Source organism: Paramacrobiotus metropolitanus, unplaced genomic scaffold (genome assembly GCF_019649055.1).
Source record: "Paramacrobiotus metropolitanus isolate TYO unplaced genomic scaffold, Prichtersi_v1.0 Parri_scaffold0000144, whole genome shotgun sequence".
In the NCBI taxonomy this organism is placed as follows: domain Eukaryota; kingdom Metazoa; phylum Tardigrada; class Eutardigrada; order Parachela; family Macrobiotidae; genus Paramacrobiotus; species Paramacrobiotus metropolitanus.
This window is the reverse complement of record NW_026570364.1, coordinates 187,163-199,894: the sequence shown is the minus strand read 5'-3', so window position 1 is coordinate 199,894 and position 12,732 is coordinate 187,163. Positions and strand designations below refer to the sequence as shown.

General features: G+C 41.9%; 2 protein-coding genes across 2 annotated transcripts; both read left to right on the top strand.

The window, feature by feature from the left end:
• The first annotated feature begins 1,130 nt into the window (after positions 1–1,130).
• On the top strand, positions 1,131–6,864 carry LOC129599366 (mast/stem cell growth factor receptor Kit-like). The gene is made up of 7 exons (XM_055497586.1): positions 1,131–2,146; positions 2,530–3,270; positions 3,924–4,555; positions 5,023–5,235; positions 5,474–5,871; positions 6,129–6,352; positions 6,428–6,864. The coding sequence occupies exons 1-7, from the start codon at positions 1,572–1,574 to the stop codon at positions 6,732–6,734; spliced, it is 3,090 nt and encodes a 1,029-aa protein (XP_055353561.1). The 5' UTR covers positions 1,131–1,571; the 3' UTR covers positions 6,735–6,864.
• Positions 6,865–7,564: 700 nt separating this feature from the next.
• Positions 7,565–10,346, top strand: LOC129599374 (cytochrome P450 2J6-like). Its single transcript, XM_055497597.1, has 6 exons — positions 7,565–7,837; positions 7,967–8,185; positions 8,657–9,193; positions 9,256–9,432; positions 9,535–9,798; positions 9,858–10,346. Exons 1-6 carry the CDS (start codon positions 7,735–7,737, stop codon positions 10,037–10,039), a joined length of 1,482 nt encoding a protein of 493 aa, XP_055353572.1. The 5' UTR covers positions 7,565–7,734; the 3' UTR covers positions 10,040–10,346.
• The last annotated feature ends 2,386 nt before the right edge of the window (positions 10,347–12,732 follow it).

Genomic DNA, 12,732 nt, shown 5'->3' with positions numbered 1-12,732 from the left:
ATTAACTGAATGCAGATACGCTGCTTTAGAATAAGTACTGCTGCAGATACACGCATGAAACAGTTTAGCCATCACAAAATATGTCCGCATAACAAGTAGACCCCGCGCAATAGGTACTTAGGGTGCAGTCTCTGCCATTCTGATGAGCCAAGAGTTGGAAAATATAATATTATTTGCTTGACTGGCAAATATATGTCTCTTTCTCTTAGCATGTTGAATCACAAACGACTATCGGTGTGGTGCTATAGTAAACGTTCGAAGCGTGGCCATATTTCACATAACCAATTATTTACCGTATTCCACGTTCCATACCTTTCTGCTTTCGAAAGCACTAGCAGAAGATGGCAGTTTGTTTACACTCACAATTGTCAGCTAAACTGCCAAACCATGGCAAATCAATTGGTAGAGTCGCCCAAAGCTGCGGCCGTTCCTGGTCATGAACTTATACAAACTGGCCACAAACATAGTACTTACTCAGTATCTGTCCTTTATAAAAGGGTGTAAAATGCAAAAGGAAATCGGCGTGTAAATCAAACGGTGTACCGTAGTTGCATACAATATGATTGTAATTTTGAAGGATTTATATGAATGATTCCGTGTTCTACCATAATTTTAATATTACTGGAAATGGTCATTCTCCTTATCTTGAAATCTTATACAAACCAGATAGAAGTCATAAAACTACAAATGCAAAGTCGGTTACTGCTCATCCGGTAGCTGTCGTTCACTGAATTACTTGAAAATCGCTGAAAATAAGTATGAATGGTCTAGTTTTAATTATGAAGTGCTTGCGCCGGTGAAGCAATACAGTGCGAAAACATTTAAATATATTCAATATTGCAAGGCCGCGCCAGATAGCACCAGAATATGCCCATTACCCAAATGAACTGAGTGGCATTTTCCTGGAAATCAGCCAGACTATTGCAATTTCACACAGTAGGTGTATATCTTGCAGTTATTAGGTGTCAGATTGCTGCTTAACACCTTTTTGACTAAAACCGGCTGCAGCAATGGCCTCGGGAGAAGCGCGGACAATTTACCGAAAATCCGTTAAGGTGCCAGTTTGCCCATTGCAGTCGCAGCCTCGCAGGTACAGACACGGTCTGTAATTTAATTTAAGGATTTAGTGTGCCTGCCATAAGCGCTTTGCTATCATTGATGTGTTGATACATACGTTTGCAGCATTAAATTTTTGTTTACAAAATCACTATTAAACTTTGGTATGATTTGGCAGTACGTTACTGATCACTACTTCCGTCCATTGTTCTCGGCTGGGTACTTTAGAGTATGCGTCGGCGCGGTCTTCATAAGCGTGTTTTATTATGCCGATGCAGCGACTTTTCCATGCTGGTGGTCTAACCAATGATTAAGCCTTGAAGACGACACGCCGCAACTGTTCTCTAGTAAGGAAGTAGGTAGCGGGTTTTGCATTTAATTGTGTTGTGGATGTACGCAACGAAGCTTCGAATCACTAACGTTTCCTTCATCGGAGCCTCGGTGTTGCCACCTGATATACCGCAACCCCCTAGACGCCCCACTGTACCGAGCACGGGTACTGTACTCTCTCCAACATGAATGATCAATCCTCGGACAGAAGCGTAATTCGTCTTTTATCAGGCTCGCTCGCCATTTTATTCATTCACTGGGCCATATTTTCAGTTTTTGTCAGTCCCACGTGGGTGCTGCAAGAAACGTTTTGCGATGTGCTTAGCCGTAGCGCGCATAACACATCTGCTTCTAAATGCTTACCGTTAGCACACCTAAAAACAGAACTCGATTTTAACCAATCTGCGTCGCAGTGGATAGTCACAGTTGAGAACGGTTCGCTTAGTTTGGCTATCAATCAGCCTGGAAAACGTTTTTCGAAACAAAATAGTTCTTTTTTGTTGTTGAATTCCAAAAACAAGTTTCACCTTGGGTACGGCAAAGTTAAATGGCAAACTACGGTTTCCAGCGGACAATGCCTGTCTCTGGTGTTGTGGTTGTCTAATACAACATGCCGGTCCACATTGGACGCTCTGGATTTGGACCACGGGTCATACGCTGTGGGTGTCATCAATGCGAGCGGAGAAAGCCTAAACATCATCAGATTATCCGTACTTTTCCGGTTATGTGGAGCAACTAATGCCAGTGAAATCGTTAAGCGGTATGAGCGAGATTCTTCAACTCATTTTCAGTTTCTATTTTACTGTGTAGTGAACTTTTGAGCTCTTGCTTAAAGTATTAGCTCGTTGTGATGTCTGACAATAATGCACATTTTTATATTTCGATTTTAGCATTTCAGTCATCAGCTAATTTAAGTTAACTGGGTATATATGCAGATAAAATAATACAGTATATGCGATCAGTGGATTTCAACATAATATGTTTACGTATTCATCCCTGTTAGGCTTTTTATTCTTTGTATTGAGCTTAAATGATGAATGCGCACAAGTTTGTACAAAGAAAATCAACCCTAAATCTGTCTGAAAATTCACACAGGTGGAAGCTGCTAAATGGTGCTAAAGGTCATGTATCGATTTTTTTTAGCTACGCGGATATACTATTGGAATGCCGTTTCCCCAACAAACTGCTCTGGACTAGGACAACGTTGGCCTGGTTGGTTAACGGGGAACCTGTGTACTCGCTATACGATTCAGAAAAAATACCTCTAGGCGCAATGTATAAGGGTGTGATCGTGACGGATTTCTGCATGGAAGGAAGCAACGACACATCGCTATCAACCAATTTCCTTATTGATTGTGTGACAGTGCGGCAAGAAAACATTAATCCAACCGCCAAAGTGCTGGCCAAGCATCGTCGCGTTCGAGCAACGGATGCAGTTTTCCGAGATGACTTCGATGGCGAAACACTGGACAGTTCTAAATGGCGTCCGATTAGCGGCATCCTGATTGGCAATAAAACTTACGGTTATTTATTACCGGGCAACGTCATTATGAACAACGGTACCTTACGGCTGATTGCTGGAAAAGAAGCGAGTCAATCGAACTCTGAATCAGCTAATTATACTTCTGGATCAGTGAATTCAATGGGACTTTTCAGCTTCACCTTTGGTGAGGTTGAATGGAAAGCTAAATCTCTGAAAGGGAATGGTATTTTCTTTGGGCTGTACTTAACTAAATTCCACTGCGGTCCGTTGAGCGATAAATGTCACAACGACTTTTCATCCTCGATTAGTGCTTTAAATGCTCGAGGAGATACTCCTACGGGGTTCTATACTTACACGTGTAAGGAGAGAGATGACCAACAGTTTGAGGAGTGGCACTGGAGGTAAGTGTGGCGCATGCCGCATTGTATGAAGCCTGTGGTCAGAGGAAAGGCAACAGCTGTTTTGGGTACTTTGAGTGCACGCCATAGATCTTGGTTAACAATAATGATTATGGGTGTTTTTCGGTGTTTAAACTTTAATCATTTTAATCAGTGTAAACCTGTGAGTGTGGAAGCATACCGATATGAGTCTGTAACACCTATATAATATAGTAAGTACAACAACAGTATGAATCACCTCGATCCCGAAACGTTCGACCAGTCTCTTCCTTTCTGCTACCTAATCCATCCACTTTCTCTGCTTGTATGCTACCAACTAGTACGCTAAATTGCCCACAATTTCAATTTCTTAAAAGTACACCTTGATTTTAAAAGTGGTAGTTTTATTTAGTCGACCCTGTTCGATCAAATCCATGATCATCAACCTCCATTGTTCGCACACAAGAATGCGCGAATCACCAGTACTACGTAATTTACCGAAGAAACGATGAAACGATTCTTGTTTGTATAAAGGTCAAGAGTTTGTGTTATAAATTTTATTTTAGTACTAGGTCCACGCATATCAACATCAGTGCAGCTATCGTCCAAAATTTTGCTTTGTGCAGATTGCAGTCTTCTATTGAGCTAGTCAAAATAATTCATCTAACTTTTTCCAGAGAAGTGGACATGACACTGGATTATCATGTCTACAAACTAATATGGACCAAAACAGCAATAGTGTGGATCCTTGACGACGAGGTTATCTCTTGGACTACCAATACTACAGTTATTCCAGTCAACAAAATGCAGATTAACATGGGGACATCCGTTATGCAGGAAGTTGACGACAGTACAATCTTTCCGGTAGAACTGCTTGTCGATTATGTCATAGTAAGGCAGGGAAATGTTGATCCTTGGAAATGGATACCTGGAAACAGCGCTGCTAGCACGCTGCAGTCACTGCACGAAACAAGCTTACTGGTGAAAACGACCCCATTATCCGTAACTGCAAGTCCAAACGCTTCCAGTGACACTGCACAAAGTCAGGGTCCACAAGTAACTGTCATAGTTGTGTCAACGGTTTCGGCTATAACGCTTCTCATTCTCGTCAGCGTGTTCGTATACCTGTATTACAAGCGGAAAACGCAGCGCCGACCTTTTGTACGCAGTGTCGATACTGTCATAAGCCTACAAGATCTTAGTTCCAGTGATACTAACCTTCGGAGCAACGATATTTACGCAGAAACAACAACAGCGTTGCGGAAATATATTGGCACCCTGGAAATTCCACTGGCCAATCTGGAAATCGGTAGGTTTTCGTGTACAGGTTTCTTGGTTTATCTTTGTCGACACTTTACACATGGTATAAATCCATCTCCAAATGAGGTGAGCACTTTAAGCGTGCAGCACCTAGCCTTGTAGAAAATGGATTAGTGCGCATTAGCTACAGCGCTGTGTTATAATGGATAACAGCCAATATTGTGAGACAACATTCTGCCAAATAAAACTGCGCAGAGTTCCCTCCCTCGAGTCTTAAGTACCCATCGGAGTAGTTCGTAACTTCGCTGGAGTGACATCGTAAACGAATCAAGTCAATGTTGTTTTTCAATTTTTGAGGAATCCAAAAAACTATGACTTAACCTAAAAATCGATAGAAACTTTAACAGGGAAATCAGATTTCTCTGTTAAAGTTTTCTTCGAATTTTTTAGACGGGCTTATAGTATCTTAATTTCCTCCAAGTGACGCCCATTTGGTTAACTTCTGATTTTCTAAAGGCGAAACCTTGGGCCAAGGTGAATACGGGATAGTCCGAAAGGGAACTGCTAAAGGTCTCAAAGGTCATCCGCTTCCAACTACTGTGGCCATAAAGAGTGGGAAAAATCAAATGAATCAACTTCAACGGAATCAGCTGATCCAAGAAATGAAAATTATGACAAAAGCTGGTCGCCACTTAAACATCATCAATCTACTGGGAACCGTTGTAAAAGGTCATAATACATTAGCAAATGGCGTTTTCTGCCCCGTACCTCTTTGATTTCTATTCTACTAAAACACAAAACAGACTAAAACATCTTTCTATTCTATTCTAGTGCATTACCTTATTACATTCAGTTGTAATTTAGTTTATGACATTATTCACCTAAAATGTTGTTAACCAATTAATCTTTTGTGATGTAAATCACAATCACTTTGCGCGTACTGTATACACCGTGTTTTACTGTATAGGTGAAATTCTTTTACTCTTGGAGTACTGTGAACACGGTTCGCTGCTAAATTACTTGAATTTTCATCGTGGCATATACTTCTACAACCAGATCTCTTCCGAAGGAAAAATGCTGACCGTTAATGACGCAGAACTCCGGCTGAGGCAACAACAAGTTGATCGCGTTCAACAGTCTTTGCAGATTGAGAACACGTCATTTGACGGGCGCATAATGTCCACCAGTGATCTGCTGAATTTTGCCTTCCAGATTAGCCGCGGCATGAATTACCTCAACAGTCGCTCCATTATCCATCGGGATTTGGCAGCTCGCAATGTCCTTGTTTGCCAGGACCATGTGGTTAAAATTGCCGACTTCGGTTTGGCCAAACAAATGCCAGAATATGTTCTGGTTCAGACTGATGTAATTACAACTAGCTTTATGAAATACCGTAGTTTATCAACTCGTGTCGGTTGGCGATTCAGCGTCACTATTTTTCGTTAGCCCTCCATGGCCAGGAGGGAAATGTATTAGTTTTTCAAAAGAACTTACGAAAAAGCATGTTTAAACGGGCTAAAAAATTGATTGAAAAGATGGTATGCTGATTTAGATAAATTTTTCTAGTTTTAATGAGTAAAGTATAAAAATCTGAAACTTTCAATCTGTGTTCTGACGGTTAGGTAGCATTGCCTGTGCGGTGGATGCCACCGGAATCGATGATGAAGCGAGTATTCAATCAGAAGTCGGATGTATGGTCATTTGGCGTGTTGATGTGGGAAATCTTCAGTTTGGGAGAAACGCCTTACACCGGCAGCAGTTTTAACACTTCAAACCTTCTGGAATTTTTGACATCATTGTGTACCGGCATGCGGTTAGAACGCCCATCACTATGTCCGGCGTCGATGTAAGTTACTGCAAAGCTGAGTAAATACCAAATACTCATATTGAGTTTCAAAAGTCGCTTTGTAATTTCTTGCAGTTACAGTTTAATGCTTAGTTCTTGGACAACATCACCGAATCAAAGACCTGAGTTTGCTCAGCTGGAAAAAGATTTGACTTCGCTGATCGGAGACGATTCAGCGCAAATCTACCTTAGTATGGATTTGCCTTATCAACAGTTTAATTTGTTACAGCAGAATCTCCTCGATCAACTGTTACAAGTGGAGGACACTGCCAGTAATGGTACGGATACATCTGATTATCTCAGTGTCCTGATCAATGAGAATCCATATGCGAAATTGCCGCTTCCCCATTCAACAAGCAGCACCGAAGAACCGGCGTGCTGAATCGCCTCTGTTCACCATCGGCTACTTTGAGAACATACGTACATGTAGACTTTAAATTCGAGCTTTTGAGCGGCATCTACTCGGGGGCCGTATAAATTTATCTTTTGAATATAACGGCTCGTCAATGAGTTTTGGCACAAATGAATTTGACTCACTTGAGCTCGAATGGGAACGGAAAGCATAATCCGGTTGTTGTATTACAGTAATGAATATTAAATAGTGTACACACTGTACTACAGTAAGTTATCGGGCCTATTATCCTAGTGCCTGCATATATTATGTAGTCCATGTAGAATACCATACATATACTGTACATGCGCATTTATTATTGCAGTCATGACCATTTTTTGTTATTGCCCCGGTAATTTTTTCGTTGTATTATACCGCATGATGGCATCAAAGTATACTAATGCTGAGTACATAGTACACATCTACAAACCTGATCTAAACTGCTGTGTCATAAAAATAACAGCTGATACTGACCGGTGAAATCATATTTGGCGGGAACGTACAGCACGTAATTAGCCGTAAAAATGGAAAGTACTGCTCGCCGGTTAAGTGTGTACAAGTACATCACAAGTTCACAACCGACGACATGCTATTGCACTGACTTTCTATTGTAGTTTCTGCTTTATGCCGTATGTACTTACACAGCATAGCCTGAAAAGTTTGTAGTGTACTGGTATGCATGTACGGTGCATACGCTCTTAAGCTTTCTTACAACAACACATGGTCCAGGTGTTATCGCAGTATTACGGACAATTACCATGCTGATTCGAAAAACTGATTACGTAAAGAGATATACTGTATGTCTGTATAAATATGACCGCTTCGGCAAACGCACACGTCCATCAATTCAGCTTTCATTTGAACTATCAGCACATTGCAACCTATCTTATTTTTCGCAGTTCTAAAGCAAGTTCTGGTTTCTTTTAGAAAGAAACGTTGCCAAAAACGTTGTGTACTGCTTTAACTTCTGATCTCTTTCCATGCACATTCCATGATGATACCGCTGTGGCTGTTTTTAAGCGGCATCGTTGCAGCATTGTTGGCAGCTGTTTTTCTCCGCCGTCGCAACCCCAAATTGCCTCCTGGACCCACTGGTAAGAATATGCATAATGTTAAATATAGTGGAAATATTCTGGAATTAAGGATTTTGTGCGCGGGCGTCGCAGTACGAAATAAATGCTTAAGAAACGCAAGTCACCTGACGGTATGTATGCTAAATCTAGGTCTCCCCGTACTCGGCAACTTGCTGAATCTTGGCTCTAATCCGCCGGAACAGCTGGCGAAATGGTCGAAGGAATATGGCGGAGTGATGTCGGTGCAGCTGGGCATCCGGGATATGGTGATGATCACCGATGCGGATACGGCAAAGACGGTGTTTAACGATGAAAATACTGCCGGACGCGACCAGTACTTCATTTTGAATACCATCTTAAAAGGCAAAGGTAAATCAGCTCGTCTTCGAAGCGATTATTATCAGTATGGCAAATTTATCAGTGTCAACAGCTGCTCGAATAAATTGAAAAACAATTTATTACTAATAAAATGCAGTAAACGATGTGTTTAGTTTATTTTTGAAAAACGTAGAATATCGCAATAATTTTTCCGGCTTTTCTGAGAAAAAATTTATTAGCAGTGCAGAAAGATTAACTTTAGCGCAGCGCTTATTTGAGTTTACTCCCCAGACAACAAATTTGCTTATTAGGCTGAAAAGTGAAATCGACAATATTTTTAGATCATTCTTAGATATTCTTAGATTCTTAAACCGTACTTATAAGTTATCTTGCATTTTATCTGTATATTCATTTGTATCGATGCTGACAGAAATATTATCTTTTGCCCTGTCTGCAGTCTGACGGTTATCGCGCTGTTATCTTACTGTTAGACAAACAATTCGTTCACCAAGTGTTTTACAGGTCTGGCCGCCAGTGAAGGGGAACTGTGGCGCGAGCATCGCCGCTTTGCCCTGTCCACCCTTCGTGATTTGGGCATGGGGAAAACCTGGTTCGAAGACGACATCCTGGAGAACATTGGCAATGTGTGCCAAATCTTCCGTGATCATGCCAACCAACCGTTTGACCCCCACAGACATCTGACCCTGGCCATCTCCAACGCCATCTGCGCCCTGGTTTTTGGCCGACGATTCGAGCATACCGATGAAAAATTCCTCCATCTATCCAATCTCTTCGAGGAGAACCTGCGCATCTTGAACGTCATTGCGCCCATCCAGTTCCTGCCGTTTTTGCGGTATGTACCCTTTGGGAAAATCCACGATACCTGGAATGAATTCTTCGGGAATGTGGGCGAGATCCAGCGGTTCGTCAAGTGCCTGATCGAAAGCCATAAATCGCGTCCGGATTTCCAGTCAAAGATTGAGGAGAAGGGGGATTATATCGATAATTTTTTTATCGTGCAGAATCAGGAGAAAGCCAAATCGGATTCGACTTTTACGGGTACAAAATATAATTTTTGTAATAACGACAAAACAGAGTTTGACCTTTAATGCGTTTTGCAGAGGAACAACTGACCGTTTCACTGCTGAATCTTTTTGCCGCCGGTACAAGCACCACCAATTCGACAATTTTGTGGGCCTTCATTTACATGGTTAAATATCCGGAAGTTCAGAAAAAGGTCCACGAAGAGATTGACAACAAGATCGGACGGGATAGACCTATTCGCATGGAAGATCGACGTGAGTAAAAAGGTCACCTTCTTTGTCGATTAATTATGCGTATACTAAAGTTACTGTAAAAGGTCACTCAATGAAAACATGAAATGTGTGCGTTCTTTTTAGCATCTTTACATTACTGTGATGCGGTCACGCTGGAAGTGCAGCGCCTGGGCTCTGTGGCACCTATGGGCGTACCGCACACCAACATCGACGAGATGAAGATTAACGGCTATGAAATCCCGGCGCGCAGTCTCCTGGTACTGAACACGTACGCCATGCATCGTGATCCGCGGTACTGGTCACATCCGAAGGATTTCCATCCGGAGCACTTTCTGGACAAGGACGGCAGTGTGTTCATTCCCAAAGGCTTCGCTCCGTTCGGCATCGGTTAGTTTGCGTAATGTAAAGAAGTTATTGTCTTAAAGATTGACAGCGTTTCTTAACAGGGAAACGCTCGTGTCCCGGGGAATCTCTGGCCAAGATGGAAACCTATCTGTTCTTCACCAACATCATGCAGCGCTTCAGTGTCTCCGCTGTGCCGGGCAATGAGCCGGATCCGAATAATTTTTCTGTCAGTTTCTTACGAACCCCAAAGCCTTACGAAATCATTTTCACGCCGCGCACTTGAAGTTTAACCGTGGTTTTATTAAGGCACTACAGTTTTTGTTCCTTTACTGTTCCGTTCAGTTTGATGAAGCTCAAACAAAGCTCGTTAGTAATAGGTATTGTGCTATTCCAAGGAATTCATGCATTCGCTGTTTCGGATTAGTGAATTACTACAAATTTTATGACTTTTGCTCTCTAATACGTAGTGTATTACAGATACAGCAACGCTAGAATGTGTGCCTTGGGGCATCGACTGAGTGTTTTACTTACTTGCAAATCATTTTCGTGGTTTTCTTAGATGGGCAAGGGATTAAAATAAAATTACTCATCACTAATTCGAAAAAACCTGAAACAAGAAGATGAAAAACTAATTTAAATGAGTCAGCAGACCTTCGGGGGCGAATGGCCCAGATCGTGTTCTGCTCACAAGTCAGATGATATTGCGGAGGAAGCCGTACGAACACACCCCCTGTTCCGTCATTCTGCTGCAACGAGAAGTCGAGAACACCAACCAGAACAAACAAACTCTTTTTATGGCCTCTCTGATTAACTAAAAAGAATAATCTGTGTAAATTTTTATATAAGTAATAAAAAGTTGGTAGCGTAAAATTGTAGTCGATCCACGGTGTCGTATGACAGAGTCTGGTTTACGAAAAATGCCATAAAGACTGCCACGCGCATTCTACGCGTTTGCTGCATATGTCCGGCAGGGCGTAACCGTGCAAGAACTTCTTCCAGTGGCTATAGTGATGCATTAGTGCGTTGTTCCTATCGCTGCGAATGTTGAACGCTGGCAGAGTGAGGCAGACGGACATTTCGACATAGGTACCCCAAAAGTGAGTGGCTATTTTGCAGAGCGTTTGCAATCCGACGCGTGGTGAGACTAAGGATACTTGAAGTAGTGAGTGATCATAAGGGCTATAACAAGTACCGCGACCTTGCGACCAATTTCACACCGCGACCTTGCGAACCAGCGAGACTTATTAATTTCAAACGTTTAATTTGATTAAAATTTCTAATAAAGTGGCCACAGGAATGAAACGTTATCGGACAAGCATGAAGTACAGAGTTGCATGAGGACAGGACAATCTGTAGCACACTGTTATAAGTCTGTTACACTGACCATGAATACTCGTACATTACATACTTAAGAATCAAATCCTTATTCAGCCACGCAATAAAGTGCAGACTGTACTTAGGTACAGTAAGTGCTGTATTTATTGTACATTGAGATAATTATGACAATACCGCAAAATGCGAGGGATAGCGCCGAGAACATAAAATAATACGCAAGCTGGCTTTTGTAGGGAGCTATCTGTCTGCCTGTGAGTACTGCTGGGATAGCTGTGATCCCAGCGCCTGATCGCTCATTTCAATAGAATCACCGCTCGTTTTCACCGTGTAGTTCCTCTTGACACTGCACAGCAGCAGTGATCCCAGTCTTGCAGTCCCATCTGTCCTTTTACAGATGCAATGCCTTCGTAGCGGTGCGCATATGGTGCCGCACAACCGTATAAATTCATTGCGAAACTTTCGATCCGTAATGAGATAAACGTAAAACTTCAGTGAATAATTTACATACTGGATCCCATTGACAACTGCCGCGGCGAAGTAGCGGGCGGACGGTGTGAAGTCAAACGCGTGATTATCATCAGCAATAATTAAATAATTGTGCACTACATTAGGTGTACGGCAGAGGATGAATAACGCCACACAGCTGAGGAGGACGATGTTACTGCGACGCTCTTTCCGCTGGGAATGCCGGCGCTGAGTGGCCAGTGAGCGCGTCGACTCGTAATGGTGTAAAAAGATAATGAGCGAAATGTTCAGAATGATCAGGATGAAGAACGTGACAAGGCGATAAATGACCTCGGCTTTCAGTTGTATGGATTCCCATTGGATCAGCCATAAAGGGCGTCTTGGCAGCGCTTTCCATAGATCATCTCGCCAGACAATAAAATTGTTAACAAAGTTGAAGACGGTAAACGCGGCGGTTAAGAACGTTAGTGTTAAAATAATTATGCGGGCTACGAAGGGACGTTTAAGAGTGCGGAATCTGAACGGATCGTAAATAATCAATAAGCGTTCCAAGGAAAAGATTAACAGGAGCCTACAGAGGACCAAGTTTTAAGGAGATTACAGGTGTCACGGCAGAGGGTTAATAATGTAAGCTCACCCAACCAATAAACAAGGTGAAAACATAGAGATTGTAAACGATGACCTTTAAACAGTTACCTTCAAACAGTTAACAACGATTTAAAGTGTTGTCATATAATAAGTTTAAGTCACGGATATGCTTTTAAAAGACCTAGGATAGGACGCCTTGTTAATTTGTTGTGCACTGACAAATCAATATTTTAATTCATCATTAAAGAACCGAATATAGAATGAGAAGTGATAAGATAAAATTTGTGCATGCTGAATTCTGGGGCCCCTAAATTTTCCAAAAATAATTGCAGTTACTCATATGACTTGTTTTATTTCGATCCTTACCAGTCCGACATCGTCGCGGACATTTCCTGCGCCCAGAGCACCGGCGCTCTGGTCATATAAAACACTTGCCTATTTCTGGCAATGTAGTATGGTAGTTTTAGCCGAGCGCTCATGTTCCAAAGTATATTTGGGAAGCCAAACCACCTGTTTGCAAATCAGTTTCAGATGTCAATTATTCGCACAATACTGGCAGTTTAACTATCTATCGGTTTTAACCATTAA